Source organism: Mastigoproctus giganteus, chromosome 6 (assembly GCF_048544385.1).
Source record: "Mastigoproctus giganteus isolate SK-2022 chromosome 6, ASM4854438v1, whole genome shotgun sequence".
Taxonomy (NCBI): Eukaryota; Metazoa; Arthropoda; class Arachnida; order Uropygi; family Thelyphonidae; genus Mastigoproctus; species Mastigoproctus giganteus.
The window spans coordinates 125,621,646-125,645,684 of NC_143580.1; the positions used below are offsets into that span (position 1 = coordinate 125,621,646).

Here is a 24,039-nt window from a genome sequence, read left to right on the forward strand (position 1 = left end):
CTGAAACTGAAGAATAGCGATAGTGTACTTATAAATAGCAGAGAAGGCATAATTCAAATAGCAGAAGACTACTATAGAGAATTATACAAGGAGCGAGGGAATGATGCCAGCAGTGGGGAAGATGGATCGCATATTAGCAACACATACGACATCCCTGATATTCTTCCTGATGAGGTAGAACATGATTGAAGAAAAAGAAGAATCAGAAAGCCCAGAGGAAAGATGATGTTACTGTAGAGTTGTTAAAATTGGGAGGAAGAAACATAACACAAAAACTGGCAAGGCTTTTCACAAAGTGCATTAGAAAAAGTGTGACGCCTAAGCAGTGGAATAATGCAATCATAGTTTTGCTGCATAAGAAAGGAGATAAATCAGAAATTGGAAATTACAGACCAATTAGCTTGTTATCCCACATCTATAAGTTGTTCACAAGGGACATTACTAACAGATTAGAAAGAATACTTGATGAGAATCAACCGAAAGAGCAAGCTGGCTTTAGGACAGCATTCTCAACTATGGATCACCTTCACATAATGTCACAGCTAATGGAGAAAACAAATGAATATAAAACACCATTATGCCTGGCATTTGTGGATTACGAAAAGGCATTTGACTCCATACAGCATAAGGCAATGTTTCGGGCACTGGAAAGACAAGGCATAGATACCCCATATATTATGATTTTGAAGAAAATATATGAGAAAGCTAATTCCTTTATTAGACTAGACAAAGACTTTACTTTACTAGACTTTACTAGACAAAGACATTAGCAAATTTTAAATCGAGAAAGGAGTCCAACAAGGGGAGACAATATCACCGAAGCGGTTTACTGCTGCCCTTGAAGCTTTCAGAAGATTAGACTGGTCACAGAAAGGAGTCAATGTGAATGGAGAGTACCTAAACCATTTACGATTTGCAGATGACATTGTGATCATAAGCCATGATCCCAAAGAATTAGAGGAAAATTTTAATCAGTTATGCACAGTTAGTAAGGATTTTGGACTAAAGATGAATATGGCTAAAACAAAAGTAATGATGAACAAGTTATGCCACAGAAAGGAACATAATGATTGAAGGAGCAGTAATTGAAAAGGTGGAGTCATATACTTATCTGAGACAAGTTATTAGCTGTAATAATGAAAAATGACTGGAAGTCAAGAGAAGAATAAATTTTGGATGGATCGCATTCAGGAAATATAGCCACATACTGAGGAGCAATATCCCAATTTGTCTGAAACATAAAATAATGAGCCAATGTAGACTCCCTACCATGACTTATGGAAGTAAAACTTGGGCATTCACCAAAAGAATGGAAGAGAAGCTGAGAACTACACAGCGAAGAATGGAACAAATTATATTAGGAATCAGACTGTTAGACAAGAAGAGAAACATATGGATTAGGCAGCAAACTCAAGTAAAGGACTTTCTTATCTAAGAGGTCTTGGGCAGGACACAACTCGAAGACATGATGACAGATGGACTAAGAAAATAAAAGAATGGTACCCAAGAGGATCTAGAAGAAAACCTGAAAGACTGACGGAGATGGACAGATGAAATTCATGAGTTTGTGGGTAGCAAATGGATGGCCTTTGCACAAAACAGAAGAAACTGGAAAGTTGCTGGAGAGGCCTTCATCCTGCAGTGGATTGAAAATGGCTGATGATGATAATGTTATTCATTAACGCTGTTCATTTACCATTAGATTTATACTTAATATACTGATGAATAAAAAATTATTAACAGAAATGTCTGCCTTTAGAATCTGATGGTATTTTAATATCAAATTCCACTATATTGAATTTAAATGGCAGTCTCAATGGGAAATGAATTCTGCAGGTTCTGTAGATAAAGTCCACTTCCTTGCATAATTTTGTCTATATGCCAAATGTGTACTTCTAAGTACATGTAACAATTGATTGTAATTCATATATATATATATAAAATTTTCATGTTTTTATATATTGGGATTTGAAATTGTGAGCACAATACATCTTTCAGATACTCATTTAGTACTTGAAAGATGCTCCTGAAAGGAGTACTTGAAAAAAAAAATAGTCACTTTATATAGAAATTGACTGTTTTTTCTGATTATAAATACCTTTTTCCCCCAAATTGTTGTTTTGTACTTATCACCTGTTAATATTTACTCATAGCTGTTGTTTCCTTGTTTATTGTGGATTATATTTTTTTATTCTCAGCTTTCTCAAAAACAGTTTGTGTGGGTTGCTCTAGCTGCACTAGCAAGACGTGAAGACTGGAAAGAAATTGACAATCTTTTCGAAAGTAAGGTATGTTTTGTATTTGTCTTATATGGGGTTTTGAAGTTTGTAGTGAACCAGTTTGCACATAGGTATATTGCCTGGTTTTTTTTTTTTTTGGTTTTTTTTTATAGCATGATTCTTTTTCCTTTCTTTTTATATCAATACCTGATATAAAAGACTATTACACTTCAAAGGCTCAAACATAAATTGAAAATAGTTTTTTTTTTTTAATAATTATGTTATGCTTGGTGTTATTTTTATATGTATTTATTGGTTCTTTTTTTTTTTTTTTTTTTTTTCCAACCTTCAATTTCCAATAGAAATTTTCAGTGGGTATATATGGATTCTTCCATCTTCCCAATGAATAAAAGTTTGATCTGTGGTATTTCTATAGTTTCTCAACTTGAATTTCATTATTGTATTTATGAAATCAATTCACATTTATAATAAGAAATTAGCAGCTTTGATAATTTTATTGCTGCCATTAGATTTATTATGAAATTACACTGTAGACAAGTTTTTGAAGTCAATGTTACATTATCCTACTTCAGTTTCTTCTTGTCAAACAAAAAAAAGAAAGAAAGAAAAAATAAAATGAAAGAAAATTGAAAAAATGTACTTCCTTGCTTATAATGCAACTGCAAAGAGATGTACTTTTGTAGCTCATTTTAAGCTCCTAAAATTCATGTGCAAAAATTACTCCATGCATTCATTTAGATTATATATATATATATATTTTATTATTTTAAGAAAACAACAAGCACGAGAGGTAATTGAACCTGTTGTACTTAGTATATTCCATGGGTTGAAGGTTTAGAATATGAAAGAAGACATTAGACTTGAATTTCTACCTATTGTAATTTTCAGGAAATATGTATGAAGCGAGGTTGTTCCAGAAAATGGAAGTTGAATGAATAAATGAGGAAGAAGAAAATTTGGTTCTGTGAGTTTGAAGTTGGGCAGTAACAGGATGTTGACTAGCTGTGGCTTCAGACTGGTTTAGAAGAGAGAGCTGAAATTATAGAAGCCAATTCGGCACCTCCGTAGCCGGGTGGGCAGGAGCAGCAGTGCATAACACACGCTTCTTGATTAGACTGGGGTTCGAGCCCGTGACCACCAAATATGGAGGATGCGGAAAGGTCAAGGAATGACCACCGCATATCCTGGAGCAATATGGCCTTAGTTGCCAATGCTCCTAAAATCCAAATAACAATAACAAGAAGCCAATTCAGAAGAACTGTGCCCATAGAAGTATCAACAGAAAGGGCATGCAGCAGAAACAGAATATCTACGAGACAGATTGGAGAGACTTTGTTAGAGATGAGTCATTAATTAACCTAACTGCCCTCTTTTGAATGGAATCTAGAAGCTTGAAAGAGGGTTTTGGGGGGTGACATCACCCCAGATATGGGAATAATGGCCCCGGGTGCCAAGCGAATTCGAGGTCAAGCATTCAAAGTGCGAATATATAGCGATCTTTCCCAGCAATAAAAGTTCATTTTAAGTTATATCGTTTTTTACTAGAAGTTCATTTATAATTCAGTTCTATACTTGAAAAATCACAAGTAAGAACAAGAAAGGAAACTTACCTTTCTTTTTCATTACATATATTACTTTATTTTACTAGCCAACTAACTTATCTAACCGCTTGGCCTCCTTGTGGCACTGCTCCTGCCTCCCCTTGGCGGGGCTGAAACTTGGAAGGGAAAGTCAACTTCCCAGGGCAAAAAAGGAGCCTAACCTGGACTACGACAACTACCCAGAGCTTGAGCAGCCTAGGCGCTCATCCAGTACCGTCAACAATGCTGACCATTAAATTTCTCATGATGTAACAAAGTCTAAACGACTGCGTACAGACACAGACCAACAGGAATGCCCATCATTCCTTATCTTACAGTCTGTCGGACAAATCTATGAGCACTCTCTTACCATTTCTTATACAGAAATGTTTGGAAAATGTGGCAGGCTCTTCCAAAATGGTGAGAAGACTCAGACCTGGAGACCTCCTGGTAGAAACAGTGAGTCGTGCTCATTCTGAGAGACTGTTGAAACTAACAGTATTTGGCGGACTACCCATTCAAGCCACCCCTCATGCAACTTTAAATACTTCCAAGGGAATAATTGCAGAGCGGGATCTGATAAATGTAACAGAAGATGAACTGGCCCAAGAACTCAAACATCAGAAAGTGGTACAAGCGAAACGTATCATGATCAAAGATGGAGAACTTGTTCCCACCCGCAACATCATCCTGACATTCGAGACACCTATCTTATCTATCCAGTGTCAAAGCCGGCTATCTCAACTGCCGAGTACGACCCTTTATCCCGAATCCTATAAGATGCTAGGTGCCAAAAATTTGTGTCATGCGCAAATGGCTTGTCGAGGAGATCCAGTCTGTCCAAACTGTGGGTCAAAAGAACATCCGCAAGCAGACTGTGACACCAAAACACCGCACTGTCTGAATTGCAAAGGCGCGCATCCAGCCTACTCCAAATCATGCGACCTCTGGAAAACTGAAAAAAAAATCCAGAAGTACAGGGTAGAACGAAAAGTTGCATACCAAGAGGCAAGAAAGCAAATTATGCTTAACGCACCTAAGAACACATATGTAGCAGCAGCAGCAATGTAAAAATATCAAACAACAGCAACACAAACTGAAGTATCAGTTCCCCCAACCATATCGATTGCAGATTGGGCCCGATCTATACTGTCACCATCGACGAAACAGACTCCAAAAGAGCAAAAGGTAGTAGAGAGAGCCAACAACACCCTGTCACAGTCCCACCAGCTACCCCACATAGACCATCAGATATTTCAAAATCAAAAACTGACTCAGTTCCAAATAGGAAGACAGACAATATCACTTCAATAAATATGGACACTGATAACAATACTGACCCAAATGAGCCTATCCTAGACCTTCATGTAGAAGATGTCATGGATACTGGACGCCCAACCTTTCCAAGAAGAGAGAAAATGAAACTTGATCGCCACAAACAGCCTAGAAATAAAAAAGACTCAATCTTCCTCAAGTAACAAAACCAAGTAATGCACCAAATCATACAGTGGAACTGTAGAGGAATTCACAGTAATATTGATGATCTCCATGAGTTAATCGATCGTTACCATCCCATAGGCATCTGCCTGCAAGAGACAAATTTAACACGGCATGTGTCACTCTCAGTTAAGAATTATGCACTCTTTAGAAAAAACAGAACTGCTACAAATAATGCTCACTGAAGGGTAGCCATACTCATAGACTCATTAGTACCTTGCAGATTCATTCCTTTACAAACCTCCATTGAAGCTGTTGCAACACGTATTGTGATTGGTATTACTTTGACAATTGTCTCTATCTACCTATTGCCCAATCACTCCTATACCATCCATGAACTGGAAGATCTTATTCAGCAGTTGCCAACCCCTATCTGTTTATTGGGTGACTTCAATGGACACCATCCATTGTGGGGTTCTCCCAATGCAGATGGATGAGGACAACTTATCGAACAGCTTGCTGACAGACAAAATCTGACTATACTAAATACTGGCTTGCCAATTTAAAATCCATCTCTCTATGGGTAGAACTTCTGCAATAGACCTTTCCATATGCTCTCCGATCCTCTTCCCTAGTATTGAGTGGATGGCCCTCGACAACCCACTAAATAGTGATCACTTTCTGCTAATATGTAAGATTCAAACAGGACATTCCATAATTTCCCAAAACTTCCTGAGTGTCCTTTGATGACCAGATCATCAAAACCTGACCTATAGACACAGCTACCGATCACATCATGAGACAAATACTGGCTGCTGCATTCACTTTGATTCCACAATCACAGTCAATAACCCATAGAACCATAAACTATTGGTGGAACGAAGAGTGCAAAGGTGCAAAAAAAAGAAAAAAACCAAGCATGAAATCTGTTTCGAAAACACCCCACCACTGCCGATCTTATAAACTACAAATGACTCAGAGCCAAGGCCCATCACATTAGGAAGAAAGCTAAAAGTGAATCTTGGATTCGATTTGCGAGCTCGATTAATAAAAATACTGATTCAAGAATAATATGGTGGAAAATAAAACAACTAAATGGCAAAGTTCCCCTATTATCCTACCCACTTCTCAACTGGAATGGGCAGGATCTTTCTTCTCCTATAGATATAGCGAATGCCCTAGGGACTGTTTTTCACAGTTATATGCCTCAACAGCATATGATCTGTCATTCCAGAAGATCAAAGTATTAGCTAAAAAGTCCAAACTGAACCTCAGACCTACGAGTAAATGTTCTTTACCCTATAATCAGCCGCTTAGAATGCTTGAACTTCAAGAAGCCATATCTACCTCAAAACACAGTGCTGCAGGCCCCGACGGAATATACTACATAATGCTCCAACACTTAGATAAAGAATCGGTCTCTTCACTGCTCACATTTTTCAATCGCATCTTTCTTGAACATTGTTTCCCCAGTTCCTGCCATCACTCCTATATAATAGCAATTCCCAAACCAGGAAAAGATCATTCCATTCCTGAAAACTATAGACCTATTTCTCTCACCAGCTGCTTAAGTAAAACCCTGGAAAAAATAATTCATCATCGACTTACTTGGTTTCTTAACTCTAAAAATATAATTTCTGACAATCAATTTGGTTTCAGGAAAAATCTATCAGCCCTGGATCTCGTGGTCAAAGCGGAAACAAACATCAGGAATGCATTCATCCGAAATGAGCATCTCGTCATGGTATGCCTTGATGTAGAAAAAGCCTTCGACACCACATGGCGTTTTGGTATCCTGAGAGATCTGCATTCCCTTGACCTGAGAGGCCACTTACCATATTTCATATTGAATTTCCTTCAGCACAGATCCTTTCAAGTCCGATACCAATAAGTTCTCTCCCAAACATATATTTGTACAAGAAGAAAGGGTCCCACAAGGCTCTGTGCTCAGTGCCACCTTATTCGCAATAAGAATAAATCAATGACTAAAAATATGCCCAGCACTGTGAATTCATACCTCTGTGTCGATGATCTCACTTTTTCTTGCAGTTCTCAAAACGACCTTCATTGAGCAGCAGCTCCAAATTTCAATTAATACTATTCAGTTATGGATGGCACAGAATGGGTATCGACTCTTCTTGGTCAAAATCTAAAGTAGTTCACTTTTGTAACAAACGGAAGATGCATCCAGATCCAGAGGTACACTTAACAAACCAGCCTATCTCAGTTGTGAACAGCATTCGTCTGCTTGGTCTGACTTTTGATAGTAAGTTGAACTTCATAGAGCACGTTAAACATCTAAAGACATCTTGCCAGAAAAAAATGAACATACTCAGAGTCATTTCTTCTACATCATGGGGTGAAGATCGGTACACGTTACTTCATTTGGATAGAGCCCTAATCAGATCTCGCCTTGACTATGGTGCCCCGGTGTATGATTCTGCTAGGGAGAGAGTGCTAGCGTGACTTGCACCAATTCAACGCTCTGCCCTGAGGATTTCTATAGGCGCTTACAGAACTTCACCAGTTCAAAGTCTTTATATTGATGCTCATGAACTTCCTCTACGCCTCAGGAGAAAGATGTTACTTCTTAACTATACAACTAAAATCCAAAGTCTACCTACCCATCCCATTAGGCCCGATAATTAATGACCCACAGTTCACAACATTGTATAGAAATAAACCTAGGGCAATTCAGCCTTTTGCTCTCAGAGCTCAAGCATTATCGCAAACTTGGAATATACATCCTAATAAAGTTTTTCAAGATTTAAGTAGTACGGATCCCCCCATGTACGTCTGTTAAACCACCCTGTGACAGTTATTTTCTAAACTGGGGAAAACTCTCTCACAAATGTTAATATACAACAACTCCATATTGCCCACACAAAATTATCTGCATTTTTCAAAAATATACACTGACGGATCAAAATCTGAGAGTGGAGGGGTGCATCAGCTGTTTTCCCTCATAAAACCTTCTCCGTATCACTTCCCAATGAATGCAGCAGCTATACAGCTGAATTATACGCCATCAAACTTGCAGTATAAAATATCCTCCATCTATCCATCCATAAAAGCATGATATATATGGACTCCCAGAGTGCGATTATAGCTTTACAGAACAATTCTTCTCAAACACATCCTTTAATAAAGCTTATAAAATCCAAACTGATGCATCTTCAAGAACTCCAATGTGTGGCCATTTTCTGCTGGATCCCAGGCCATGCTGGGATACCAGGAAACGAATGTGCGGACTATGCCACTAAACATACATCCAACAGAGAATTATCACAGTATTACGTTCCATATCGTGACTACAAAGGTAACATTCGAAGAATGTGTAAAGAACAATGGAGAATTCAATGGCAACCCCAAACGCACAATAAACTCTGCCAAATAAAACCTGAACCGCAACCGTGGACCTCCAGTTTCTGTATAAACAGTAGGGAGGGAGTAATCTTAACCAAAGCGCAAATTGGCCACAGTCATCTTACCCACCTTTATCTCCTCACAGGTAATGATCCTCCACAATGCACACAGTGCAACTGTCCACTCACAATGAAGCATATTCTTATTGAGTGTACTTTATACACCACTGCCCGCCAAGTCTCTTTTAGCTTTCTGCCAAACCTTAAAGAACCCTTGACACTCTGCCACATCATAGGTAACGATGCTGATCTGCTGGAGTTCTTTCACTTTAGGAAAAAGATCGAATCATATGATCGTTTTTGAGTAGTGCCATCACAATCACCATGCATATGTAACATTCATAACGGTAATAGGTGCAATATGGCCTAAGTAGCCCTTGCACCAAAAAACAACAACAACATGGGAACAATATTCTGCAGTAGGGCAGATTTGCAATTTGTACACAGCTGTTTGGAAGAAAAGTAACACCGAGAGCAAAAGAGAAAACCCGGTTTTTTGAATGCAGAGGAAGCAATATTTGTGATGTGTTTATGCCAAGAGAGAGAGATTAGAAGTCAGAAATATGAGTGCAGAAATTTGAGTGTCGTTGAAGATGGCATAGGATTAGAATAATTCTTTTTGTGAGTTATAAAACAGAACTGAGTTTTAGAAGGATTAAAATAAACTGAGTTATCTTTGCACACTGGAGAATTACATGGAAATCAGCATTTAAGGAATTGGAAGTGGATATTCAAGAAGTTGAAGCTGTTTGAACTGGGCAAGGTTTCTCAAACTGGAAGGTGGAATGCAATGTGCTATCATCAGCAAAACTATGGATAGGATTTCTGGTCAATGGAGGAAAGTCATTAATATACAAGAGGAAAAGAGTGGGAGAAAGAACTGAATCTTGGGGAACACCAGCATTAGTGGAGAAGTTAGAACACAAAAAGCCATCTACCAGCACCTGCAATGAGCGGTCAGAGAGAAAATGTTTTCAATGAATAAGTTTGAGTTTTACCAAACTTTTCCATTGAACTTCTCTATAGATGGATAACATAAGTCAGTATATCACCAGTGGATAGACACAGGCAGAATTCATTCTGGCGATCATTGATCAAATGGAAGGTTTCCTAGATACAGTCAGTCCTCGTATAGCACGATAGTTGTGTTCCTAGAAACCCTCGTGCAATATAAACAACAGGCCCTATGGGAAAAATAGGGTTAGGTGCCGATAACCCAAGATTGAACACACATTTGTACCAAAACATTACCAAACACGATAAATTATCGTAATAAAATACGTATTTTATTACAACTATTACGTAATAAAATATTGCTAATGCTTTTGCTTCTATCATAAGCAAACTTGTTTTTTGTTTGATTTTCTATCCAAACAGATGACAGCCATTCCATCTCTTCCAATTCTTTGTGTCTTAATCTAATGGATTTTTAATTACAATTTGAGTCGTTCCTGCTATGAAAGTTGTTTTTATTTTCTCTGCATTCTTTGTAATTCTCAGCATTGCCTCATTTAGGCCTGTAGCACGTGCAATATCACATGGTCTTTTTCATTTTGCTCAAAGCATTTCACAATTTCATATTTTTTCTCTATCGACAGAGACAGAGTCCATAAGCCTTACCGGGAAAGCCTCAGTGGGCCAGAGACCAGTATGATTTTGGCTATAAACGCTAGTATGAGGCCACTACAAATTTTCCCGGGTAAGAATTTTTGACTCAGTCCGCCTCTGTTTATCGATATTGCTTTTATTTTTCTCTCTGAATCTGTAGTGTCTTTATCAGAACGCTTCCTTTTCACACCTTTTAAGTATTTTGCTCATTTTTTAGGGAATAAAGCACAATTACAAAATGAGGAGGCACGCTTGATACACATAAAGCTGCACGCGTGTAGCAACTGAATAAACAACATCGTAAAGGCAAAGACACACTAACACCTCACTAGCTCACGTTTTACTAAAGCACATTTCTGGGGGTTACTACGATAAAACAATAAAAACAATTTCCAGCTGCGTTTCTGCTAGTGGAATCTGTTATAAACTGGTATTAAACTCGATCTAATTGCATTTGCGATAATACCGATAGCTGGAATTGTGTGGGTTTTTACGTTATTATCGCGAAAAGTGTTTCCCCTTCACTGATATAAAAAAACAAATAGATTTTCAGAATCTTCTCTTTATTCCTATCGTGTTGCGTTCAGTTGGGGTGATTCCGCGTTCGACTGCCATTTCTTGTAAACACAAAGGCGAATCATGCATAAGCGAATTCAGTTCATGTTATATATGATATCGTTCCCCTATTTATAAATCGTGTATGATCGAATTCGTGTAGTGTAAACACATGTTATACGAGGACTGACTGTAGATAGTTTCTATTCTTTTTCTAGATGGTTTCCAAGGCAGTTTAGCAGGATAATGGATTTCTCACCCTTTTTAGGAACTTGCCAGATATGAGCAAATTTCCAACCATCAGGGAAAACGCTGGTGGAATAAGAAAGTGTGAAAAGGTGACACAAAACAGGAGTAAGAACAGGAGCACAAGTTTTGAGATGAAGTGGAGAAATACCATCAGAATCTGGCATTTTCCTGGTATCAAGCCTGCAAAAAATTCTTCTGACATCCTTTTCACGGAAGACTACAGGAGGCACTGAAATGAATGTACTGGAAATGGTAGAAGGTAGTTTAACAAGATCATAAGTACATGAGTTAGAAGAAAAGGAGGATTCTAGCAGGCGTTATCTTTAGCTGAGGTGGCAATAGAATCATTTGATTTTGAGAGGTGGGAATGGAGATGGGCAAGAGTTGCACCCAATAGCTTTCGAAAGAGATCAGAATGCTCAACTACTGTTTGGACAAGAAGTAAGTTTTCTAAACTTAGCTGCTCAAAATCTTGTTTGGACTGATTAATAACTGCTTTACAGTTGTTGTGAGCTTTGGTGTAGACAAAAATTGAACCTGGATATTTGGATGCAAGCCGACTGCGATATGAAACATTCTTATCTTGAACAGCCTTAGCACATTTATTGGAAAATCAAGATTTTAAGGTGGTGTGTGGAAAAATCCCTACAAAAATAATTTTACAGACACAATCTGAGTAAACATTGACATCAGAAGACTTAAAACAGCAATCCAGCCAAGAAAAAGAAGGATAGAAATCACACGGATCATCCCATGGCAGCTGTTTACACAGCCAGCATGGGATGATCTGTGTGATTTCTTTCCTGGCTGCCTATTTCTTTCTATGTGTATGATTTCTTTTATCTGTATTTCCTGGCTGCTTTGGTTACACAGGTAACCAGGAAAGCCCATGGTGTTCTATTAATGATTTATCAAACATTATCCTGTAGAGATGTGGAGGTATAGTCCCACTGTATATTGTGAAACTACATTCAGAGTACTGTGTTCAAGTATGGAAACCTCACCTGAGAAAAGACAGTGAGCTTCTTGAAAGAGTCCAAAGACAGGCACCTCAAATGGTGAGATTGGCAAATTGGCGACCATATGAAGGAAGACTCCAAACATGTGGACTATAGATCTTGGCAACCAGGCACCTCAGAGGTGATCTGACCAAAGGTTGCCTTCACGGGTAGTTGAGGCTGACAGTTTGATTAAATTCTAAGCTCAACTGGATAGTTACCTATGAAGAGGAAGGAAAATAATTTGTATTTTCTTATCTACTCATGCGGGGCATTTTTTTTTTTTTTTTTTTTTTTTGCCCGTTTCCCATATGGCTATTACTACATTACTCTTACTATAACCAGTTAGAAAAATTAACCACCTCAAAGTTAAAGGCACCTCACTTATTATAAAGATTAACAGTAACAGGTCCATTATCAGTACAGGTCTAAGTAATTGGCATTTTGGTTGTTAAGATTGTTTTTTCCAAAATAAGTTGTTACTGAGAATATTATTATTATTATAATTAGCCTTATTGTGCACCAGCCAAAAAAATAAAAAATAAAAAATTGAGTTACCCCTGAGAGAGAGAGAGAGAGAGAGAGAGAGTCAGAAATAGAAAGGAATCACCAAGAAAGAGAAGAATGATGATATCCAGCTCAGGACCCTGGGTGTGCCAAGCCCATACTCACAAGATGAGCCCCTGGGGCCATAGATGGATCGCCAGAATCCTCAAAAATTGCTGGTAACCTGAATTGCCATCAAAACAAAGTTATTGAAAATACAAAGATTAACCAGATTATTCCAATATGTGGCATTACATTTAATTTCATGCTTATACTTCTGATATAATTCCTGCAGAACTGATTTTAAATTAAACGGATTAATACTGGTGAAAATGTTATGAAAATCAAAAGTTTGAATTTGAGTATAATTCTGTTATTAGGCAGACTACTCATGATAGGTTTAAGCAGTTGTTCAGTGTTTTAGTATTAGTATTAATAGTGCAAATGATGCAAGAAAGCAAGCTATCCGTGCCCTCCAGTAATTTGTCTAGTTCTTCCTGAATTTATTCAAACTATTTACTTCCACAATAATGGATGGAAGCTTCTTCCAACAATCAGCCACCAATTGGCCGAAAACCTTTTTTCAGGTATCTGGGCATAACTATTTTTGCAAGAGCTAATGGACCTGAAACTAACAGGTGTTTTATGAAATTTGGAAATAAAATATACATGGGGAAATTTATAATTGTTTATATTCAGTTTCAACTTTTTATTTTTTGGCAGTAAATTTTTGGTAATATGTTTGAGAGAGGAAAAAAATAGGAGTTTGTAAGTATCACTGGATTGAAGCTCTTTTTTTTTAGGATATCTGCACACATATGAAGGCAAAATTATTGGAAGCTTTTGTCAACAAATGTAATAATGAAATTTTGTTGCAGATTTTGTAATTGAACTTTAATTTTTGACCAAATTGTAGTGTTGACTAATTTTTAATGGAGAGATTTTGTGAAAGCTTTAAATCGATTAACAGTAAGATCAGAGTAAACAAATGTTGAACGAACGAGTATTTTGAACGAACAGAAGGGTGAAGTGGAAGTGGGTTTTTTTTTTTTTTTTTTTTTGGCTGATGCTGCATAAGCTTGCTTTCTTGCATCAAATGCCTCTGCTAATGCTAATGCTAAAAAAATGGGTTTTTTCTGATAACAGTGTCCCTAATCCTTGAACTTTTTACTTATTTTTCTTATTTGCTTATTCCTTTTCTTTTTATAGTATGAACCAGAGCTATAATGCTCAATACGTTCTACGTTGATATCAGTATTTGTAAAAGAATAAGAGAAGTTTTCCTCAATATGATACGTAGAATGCTTCTATATGATACTTTCCAGAAATTAAAACGAAAACAATTAAAAAATTGAAAATCTTACATTACAATAAGAAATAATTAACAATAATTAAAAATCAAATGAACATAATTAAAAATCAATTTAACGCAATTAAAAATTAATTTAACGAAAAAAAATTGCAAAACGATTTTCCTTCCTGACGCTGACAGTGCTTTTTGACCATATATTGTGATCACAGGAATGAAAATTACCGAATAGGGGTGAGCATGGAACTTAAATAGGGATTATTTGTCTTCACGCGTGCATGTAAAGGACCACAAGTCATAGATTAGATATGGCAGGCAAACATTAACAGAATTCTCATGTAATTTAATTTTGACACTTTCTGCAATTAATAGTCTCATATAATTATGTTGGACACCAAGTATTTTGGCCTTGCTAAATAAAAAAGTGTTTTTCATTAAAGGCATGAAAGGCTAATTCTGATGCTGCTGAATGAGGAGCACAAACTGAGGCCACGTGTTGATTAACACAAAAATTCAGAGGAACGAAGAATGGAAAAATTAACTTGTCTTGTGAAGTATACCTGGCACTATTTACCAATTTGGTCAAGTAATACAATAAAATGTTAACCACGTATCGAAAAAAAGACTACATTACTATTGCTCAGTTAAAGGAATTGAAGGCCAGAACATAAATATTCCTGCACTCTTCGGTCAAGTAAAATTAGATGAGACCAGATTTCCTATTCAGCCTATTGTTTCCTACAGAAACTCGGCATTTGCATCCTTGGCCACACATGTATATAGCATTATAAAACCCTTTAGACAGGCGATACAATTTTGGATTAAGAACTACGATACGCTATTTAATAATCTTAAGGACTATAGACTTGGCAGTAATAATAATTTATTCTCACTAGATATTACCTCGTTATATATAAATGTAAAATGCTGAATACACATTGGATATTCTTTGGGATATATTAAATAATAACTCGATACTGATTATTATACGAAGCTTCCTATTAAGGAAATTTTTCACTTAATTAAACTCTTAGTTGAAGCCAACTATATCACCTTTCGACGAGACAAACTATACAAAAAAATTTTTGGTTTGCCAGTGGGATTAAGCCTGAGCGGCCTAATATCGGAGATCTATCTCTCAACGATTGAATATACATTTGATGCCTTTTCTACCCCGTATCACATACAATGGGAGGTATTTAGACGATGTTCTAGTCATTACCGATAGTAGCACTATCCAAGACATTTTACATTCGTTTAATAATATTCATTCTAGACTCAAATTTACATAGGAGAGGGAGAATACGGGACGCAAATAAAATCCAATTTAACATCTATCGTAAATCTACAAACACCGGTATGCTTCTGCATTATAACAGCTATCTCCCATTCACCTACAAAAGATTGATTATCTTTAATCAATTTCTCAATGCTTATCAACAACGGAATCTACTTTTTGCTCAGAAATACAAATATTAATCAGTAGATCCTTAAACAGTGGTTACCCACTTGCCTAAAAAAAAAAAAAAATAATCAGAATTAGGGTACAAGCTAAGGATAGAATACAAAAAATACACCAACCAACAATAGTAATATCAAAAAATACTTTATTTCTGTCCCATATGTTGAATAGTGGCACAAACAACTTAACAGATTCTTTCAAGATACCGAATTTAAGATTGTAGTCAGGCCAATATGGAAATTACACACTATACTGAACAAATCCTAAAAATTTTTAAAATTTAAGGAAATCCTAATGGATTTCCTTAAATTTAAAATTTAATTTTTAGTATTATTAATAAGGCCAAATGATACAAGAAATTAACTTTTTTTTTCTGTAACAGAAAAAAAAAATATTATATTTATTTTATTGTAGTGTTTGACAACCTACTGCCCTTGGATGAACTTCATTAGATTGTGGCTTCTGTTATTCCCTGTAACAGAAGACAGGATCAGCTCTCTCCTTGGATTTCTACCTGACAAACTTTCATTTCCACACTTTTTTAAGCAATGCATTCTTTATATGTGCATAGATTTGCACTTATCACCAATCTGGTCACCCTTTTTTGCACTTATTACTAATTTGGTCCCACTCTAGAAGTTATACATATTTTTTTAGATGCAGTCTCCAAACCCGAATAGAGTATTCCAAATGTGATCTAACCATCCTCTTGTATAGCAGAATGACATCTTCCTTACTAGCAAAGGTCCTGTAAATCATGGGTAGGACACCACATGCCTTTCTAGCTGCCTCTTTACATTGCATAGAAAAAATTTCATGTCAAATTGAATCAGGATACATGTCTTTTTCATCTTTAACCATTTTTGGCTCCTCTCCATAGCTTATATCTAGAATTTCTGTTCCCCAAATGTGTAACCTTACATTTAGAAGCATTAATTAACCCTCCACTGCTGAAGTAGCATCTGGCAGACACCTGATGTGATTTGATTTATAAATAGAATTGCTTCTGCCCATATAACTTTCCCCACCAGTATACTCAAAGTAATTATACAGTATTTACTGTTTTCATTTCGGTATACAATTATGAGAAATCTATTTTTTGTTTGGTGTTTAACAAATGCTACACAAACAAAAGCTTTATCTTTCTTATACATGTCCCATACTCACAGGGCAATCGTGGGATGCCATCAAGAGCTGTCTAAATGAAACGTGAACAGCTGGAAAAAATACAGATGTTCACATTGCGTCTGCCAGACACCATATGAGTGTGTGTTTCAATTTGGGGGATGAGTTACCTTAAATTCAGGGAATGGGAATTATAATTAAAACAAAAGCATGGCATTTGTGAAACACTATGCAAGAAAATGTTTCATTTAAGGGTTGTAGTAACTGATGATTAAACTTTGTCCTTTTTTGGATCATATCGGCCAGTGGTGTCCAACCTGCGGGCCGGATCCGGCCTGTGGATAATTTTTATACGGCCCACCTGAAAAGTGAACTAAAACAGCATTTTAGAGAGTCACGCCACTGCCTGTACAGGCATTCAAGCGACGAGCTCGACTGTATCAAACGTGTACATGTAGTCCAGTGCAGTCATGTGTACACTAAATACAGTTATGTACGCTTCAATTTTTTCTTATTGTGAAATTCTACTGTTTTAATTTTAATTATTATTAATTTGCATCGAATTTGTTCTGAAAGACGAACATCGATTTCAATTGTTGTGTTTTTAATCAAAGATGGACTGAGACTATTTCTTCATTGACTATGACGAGATGAAAAAGCAGTATGTTTGTTGGTAAGGATACTGCATCGCTTTTTAAAGAATATACCGTAGTTTGTCTCGCCAAACAATAATGCAAAGAGAAGAAGATATTGGAATTAAAAAAATAACAAAATGCATTGAAACTGAATCAGTCAAGAAATTTATCTGCTGTAAGTGCCAGTTATCAAGTTGCACATTTGATCACTTTTGAAAGTAAACCACTCAGTTGATGGTGAATTTGTTAAACGTTTTTAAAAGCTATGGACGAAATTTGTCTGGAGAAATGAGCAATGTGAAAATAAACTATTTGAATTCAAGAAGGGTCTCTCATCTGAAGGTTTTCCACTAATAAAAGAAAATGCCATGAAAATGGCTGCTTTGTTCAGATCAATATATGTTTTCGAGCAAATTGTTTCACGCATGAAATCAAATAAATATTTAAAAAGAAACTGAATAACAGATGAGCATCTTCATTCCGTATTGAGAATTGGCATCAAATTTTCAAACAAATTTTGAATAGCTATCTAAAAACATTTAGCCTCAATCATCTCATTAAACGTTGTGTATGCTACGTAATAAAATTTTTGAATATTTTCCATTTTAGGGGTATCATTATATTTATTTATTCACATGAGATAGTATGAACCAGAGCTGTAATGCTCCTGTAATGCACCTTAATATTGAAAAGCAGTGATCCTTTTCAGGCTGTAAATTTTCTCAAGTGAACATTTAAAAGCAAAAGTATAAAAAAAAAAGAAAAGAAAGAAAAAATATATATTTAAAAAACAAAAGTAAGTCATATTTTTTTAATTTTAATAACATCTAAAAAATAAATCACTGACATGTGTTTAAGTGTTTGGAATTTGCATTTTACATGTAGCAAGATATGGAAAATGTAACACACTAATTTTTCTCAAATCACTGAGTGCAGCCAGCAAAACAAATCTAGCTTTTAATATGACCCTTGTACTGGAAAAGTCGGACACCACTGATATAGGCAATCAATCTGTATATTCCATAAACAACAGGCCTTGGCTGGAATTAGCAACTATTCTTCTCACTTCAAATCATCAGCAAACTTTGACAGTTTCCTTGGATGCCCTCATCAATATCATTTATGAAAATTCAACACTCCACTTTTTACAATAGTCTACCATGAAGACTGATAATTTAACTTTTAGCCAATGTACGATCTTACCAATAATCCCATGTGATTTATACAGCAGAATCATGAGGGATGGTTCCAAAAGCCTTACTGAAGTCTAGGTGTGTAATATCAAAATTGTTTCTTGCTTCCACTGTTTAATGACTTCATCGTAGTAATTTTCCAACCATTCTGAACTCATTAAAAATGTCTCCTTTATGAAAATTGCACTTGCTATTATATACAGACGTCCTCTTAACAAGCCCACTCGTGCTAGTATATATAGTGAGAATACCATTCTCACTATATATGCCAGCACTATATATTCTCACTAAAAAACCAAAAATTAATATTCTCACCAAAAAACTAAAACTATATATTCACACTCATATATAGCACCATATATTCTCACTAAAAAACTAAAACACCAAAAATTAATGAAAGAAACTACTTGATGAAATGTTTGCCGAACTCTCTGGAACTGAACATGATATTGCCATGGGGGATGTCTTTGTGTGTGCGCGCGATGTAAGGAGTGTAAGGAAATCAGGCGACAACTCAGCGTTGTTATGGGCTTATATGAGAGTTTGAGGAACAGGGTGGATGCCCTCGAAAGATCTAAATTGAGGGGCCCATCAGGCTCTCAGCTGCCCACCTCAACGCCAGAGCTCACTCCTGGGCATCGGGCAACACGGCGGCAATCTCCAAAGCAGAATGCGCTGGTCCCAAAGGAACTAGTTATTGTTGGTGACTCTATTGTCAGGGAGACGGGGAATATATTTTGTAAAAAGGATAGGTGGAACAGGACCAGGGTATGTCTGCCAGGGGCAAAGGTTGATGACGTTGTAGAGCGGATATCATCTTTCAAGGGCACAAAAGGTGATATAGTTGTACACGTTGGTACTAATGATATTAAGAGTAGGAGACCGGCGGAATTACTCAACAAGTACAGGTCACTGTTGAAAAAAAGCCGTGAAATAGGGTTGAATTTGAAAGTGTCTGCAATTCTGCCCAGACACGATAGGAGGGAGTACATGATGAGAGCCTTGTCGATCAATTCGGCCCTGGAAAGATTGTGCAAGGCTCAAGGGGTAGAATTTTTTTCAGCCTGGACTGTACTTGTTAACAGGAGAGATTGCTTCTACAGGGATGGGATACACTTAAATAGAAAGGGTGCAAGAATATTTGCTGATGCTATCGAGGCAGTGTTAGGTGGGTCGGAAAACTGCTAGTTTGGGGGGATACAAAGACTAATAGTTTAACAGTAACCGCAGGCAGAGGTGAAGGTGATTCTTGCACAACTTCTATTAGAATAAGAAGCGACCTGGAGCGAGGGGTGTTGGGGGTTTCAGGGACGGATGGCAGTCATCATGGAATAGTTGGGTATATGGGATGTGTTAGGGTAACAGGGAATAGGCATAGGAGCATGTATGCTTGCATGTATACCAATGCTAGAAGTATAGTAAATAAATTTGATGAATTTGAAGTGTTGGTCAAGACATCAAAGGCGGATATTGTTGGGATAGCAGAGACGTGGTGTCACAAAGATATAAGGAATGCAGAACTGGAATTTGGGGAGTACAATGTGTACAGAAAGGATAGACAGGACAGAAAGGGAGGGGGTGTTATGCTGTTAATTAAGAAAAACATAAAATCAAAGGAAGTGCACCCAGTTAATATAGATGAACAGTGCTCTGTTGAGTCAGTTTGGTGTGAGATAAGCACTGCGAAAGGAAAAATAAGAGTAGGAGTGTGTTATAGGCCTAATGACTTGAATGAGTACAATGAACAATTGTACAGAGAAATAGAGTGGGCCAGTAAATCAGAATGTCTTATAATGGGGGATTTTAACTTCCCAGATATTGACTGGAACTTGTGGGTTGGGCACTCACACACTAGTCAGACTTTTGTGGAGTTATTGGATGATTGTTTTCTGCAGCAGCATGTTCGAGAGGCAACCAGAGAAAGTAACACTCTTGATCTGGTTATCAGCAGTGATCATTCGTGTATTAAGAATTTGCAGATAAAGGAACCACTAGGTGGCAGTGATCACAGTGTGCTGAAGTGGGATTTACTCAAAGAAGTAACTACCGTCAGGGGTAAAGGAAAGGGTTTTTGCTTCCGTAAAGGGGAGTACAGTGGTCTCAGACAGTTTTTAAATTCTGTACAGTGGGATCAACTGACGATGTTACAAACAGTAAATTCTAAGTGGGAAGCATTCAAAGAATTAATCGTGGAAGCTACTAGACTTTATATACTGATTAAGAAATATCGTTCAAGGTTTAGGCCTAAATGGTTATCAAATGAACTAATGAGACTTGTGACAGAGAAGAAAAATGCATGGGATGCATATAAATTATCAGGCGACGCAGAAGCCTGTAGCAGATATAAGCTAGTCTGTAATCAGGTCACAAAGGAGGTTCGGCAGGCAAAGGCGGATTACGAGAAATCTTTGGCAAAAGATGCTAAGAAAAACAGCAAGGATTTCTTTACTTATATAAACTCTAAAAGGAAGGGGATGAATATGATTGGACCACTTGACATCGATGGTTCGACTGTTGATGATCCTGCTCAGATAGCAAACAAACTGAATGAGTATTTTGCATCTACATTCACACGTGAGGAATTATTACAATTTGAAAATGGAAGAAGGTTATCAAATTGTAGCAGTGTGCTTAATGATTTTGTAATAACTGAGAGCAAAGTGGAGGAGAAATTGTTGAAGTTAAACATAAGAAAGGCACCTGGGGTGGATGGGATCTATCCAGTTATTTTAAAGGAGGCGGCAAAGCAACTAAGCAAACCCTTAGCCATAATTATGAGAGCATCCTTGGACTCAGGGGAGGTTCCCACGGACTGGAGATGTGCAAATGTGTCCCCAATTCACAAAGGTGGATCGAAGGGTGACACGAGTTATTACAGACCAGTTAGTTTAACTTCTGTTCCGGGTAAAATAATGGAGTCGCTGGTTAAAGATGCATTGCAGGATCATCTAGACAAGACTGCAGCGATAACTCAAACACAGCATGGGTTTGTTAAGGGAAAGTCTTGTCTGACAAATTTGATTGGTTATTATGATGTGGTCACAAAGGAACTGGATGCAAAAAATAATTTTGATATCATATACTTGGATTTCAGGAAAGCTTTTGACACTGTTGCGCATGGAAGACTACTGTACAAATTGGAGCAGAATGGTATTAAGGGTAAGTTGCTACAATGGATAAAAGGATGGTTAAGTGGGAGAAGACAGAGGGTGGTAATCAATGGGTGCTGCTCTTCGTGGACTAATGTTATTAGTGGAGTCCCACAGGGTTCGGTGTTGGGTCCACTGTTGTTTTGTGTATTTATCAATGATATTGATGAAGGTATATCAGGCTTAATGTTGAAGTTTGCAGATGACACAAAGGTTGGCAGGGTTGTTAATGACAGTAATGGCAGTGTGCTACTGCAACAGGATCTAGATAATTTGGGCAGATGGGCTAAGAAGTGGCAACTGAAGTTCAACCTTGACAAATGCAAAGTACTGCATATGGGTAGAAATAACCCCAGAGAAACGTACCAACTGTGTGGTACTACACTTAAGGTGGTAGAAAATGAAAAAGACCTGGGAGTAATTGTGCAGTCAGATATGAAGTTTTCTGAGCAGTGCAGACAGGCTGCTAGGGCGGGTCATGGGGTTTTGTCAATGATATATAGGAATTTTGCTAGCAGGGAAAAGGAGGTGATTGTCCCTCTGTATAAGGCAATGGTCAGGCCACGCCTTGAGTACTGCGTACAGGTCTGGAGGCCTCATTTTAGGAAGGATGTAGATTTGCTTGAGCGTGTACAGAGAAGAGCAACACGATTGGTGAGGGGAATGAAGGGATTCTCTTACCAAGAGAGGCTTAAGTTCTGCAAATTGCAGTGGCTGGAGACTAGGCACCTGCGCGGTGATCTGATTGAGGTCTATAAGGCCTTGAATGGGTTGAGCACGCTGAATTCTGATGGGATCCTTCCACTTGTTCAGATTACCAACCTACGGGGACATAAGTTCAAATTAAGAAAGGACAGATGTAGAATAGATGTGCGTAAATTTGCCTTTAGCCAGCGGGTGGTTAATTGCTGGAACAAACTTCCATCTGTCGTTGTAGAAGTTGATAGGTTAAATAAATTTAAGGAGGAACTGGACAGGCATTTGGAGGGAATGGTGTGATTTTTTTTTTTTTTTTTTTGGCTGATGCTGCATAAGCTCCTACACTTGCTTTCTTGCATCATGTGCCACTACTACTACTACTACTACTATTTACTCTTTTTTGTATTCAAAATGAGAACTCCCTATCCCTGTTCATAGGTCTTATTGTTAATACTTTGTTGAATCAGTTTTTGTCCATCTTGCCCACTGCTTTCGTTGTTTTGTTCCATATGCTGCTATGGATAAAGGGATGGTTAAGTGGGAGAAGACAGAGTGGTAATCAATGCACACTGCTCTTCGTGGACTAATGTTATTAGTGGAGTCCCCTGGGATTCAGTGTTGGGTCCATTGTTTTCTGTATTCATTAATGATATTGATGATGGTATATCAGGCTTAATGTCCAAGTTTGCAGACGATATGAAGGTCGGCAGGGTTGTTAATGACACTAACAACAGTACACTGCTGCAACTGGATCTAGAAAAATTGAGCAGATGGGCTGAGAGGTGGCAACTGAAGTTTAACATTGACAAATGTAAAGTACTGCATATTGGAAGCAGTAATCCCAGAGTAATGTATCAACTGTGTGGTACTACGCTGACATCATCAACATCACTGTCCTAACGCTTGTACCTGCGCTTCCTGAGCAATAAGCTCATCCGTGCTTTATTCCTCTATCCTATCAATTTTAGTCTTTTGATCCTTAATCATATCCTCCATATGATAAATCAAATATTGAGGATATGTTACCGCCCCTGCCCCAAAGAGGCAAATATTGACTATCTAGAGTTCAATTAAACTTTAAACTTCATAGGCAAACTTCTATAAATTGTGATTCTTGTTCCAGTCAAATTAAAACTCTAAACATTTAAAATTCATTAATATATATATTTTTGTATTTTATACTTTTTTTTTTTTTTCAACATTTCCTTTTTATACAACTTTAAATTATAAGATCAATAAATTCCAATTCCAACTAAATCTCAACTCCATAAAAACAATATTTACATATATACAAACTTACAATTATCTAATCCTGTTTACATCTCTAGCGAACTCAGCAAAAGCTTCATTCCATTCTCTATTCTTAAACAAGTCACTCCCGGTGTATGAGTTGGAGCCAATCTGCCTAATTAACATATTCCTTGGTACATCATATCTTACACGCTGCCGTAAAATATGCTCTGTATCCTCTACCATCCCACAAATACACATTAGATTTTCTTCTACACCAAGCTCTACCAGTCTTTTCTTTAACCCATGTCCAGTTATTAACATTGTTTGGAACATTCCTAAACCATACCAAGATGAAATCTCTTTCATAGTTTTCACCCCAGGCAGAAAGGCAAAGGTAACATGCCCCTGAGCAGAACCATTCCATCCTTCCATATACAATCTATATCTTGCTGCAACCTTTTCTTTTCTACTTTCAAATTGTGTCTTCCATACTCTTCCCTACAAGATTTTATTTCCATAAGTTCTATTCTCTTATTATTCTTAATTGCATATTCCATTGTCCTTTTAAGTATAATCAGATCCACTGGTTCCTTTCT

General features: G+C 37.2%; 1 protein-coding gene across 7 annotated transcripts in view; it reads left to right on the forward strand.

Moving 5' to 3' along the window:
• The window catches only part of Vps16B (Vacuolar protein sorting 16B), a 456,530-nt gene that overhangs the window by 342,972 nt on the left and 89,519 nt on the right, over positions 1-24,039 (forward strand). For 6 of the 7 annotated variants that reach the window (XM_090375324.1, XM_090375325.1, XM_090375323.1 and 3 more), the window contains one exon: positions 2,199-2,288. In XM_090375324.1, coding sequence (XP_090231450.1) covers positions 2,199-2,288 — 90 coding nt within the window. The remainder of the gene's footprint in view (positions 1-2,198; positions 2,289-24,039) is intronic. The other variant, XM_090375327.1, reaches the window with a different exon arrangement.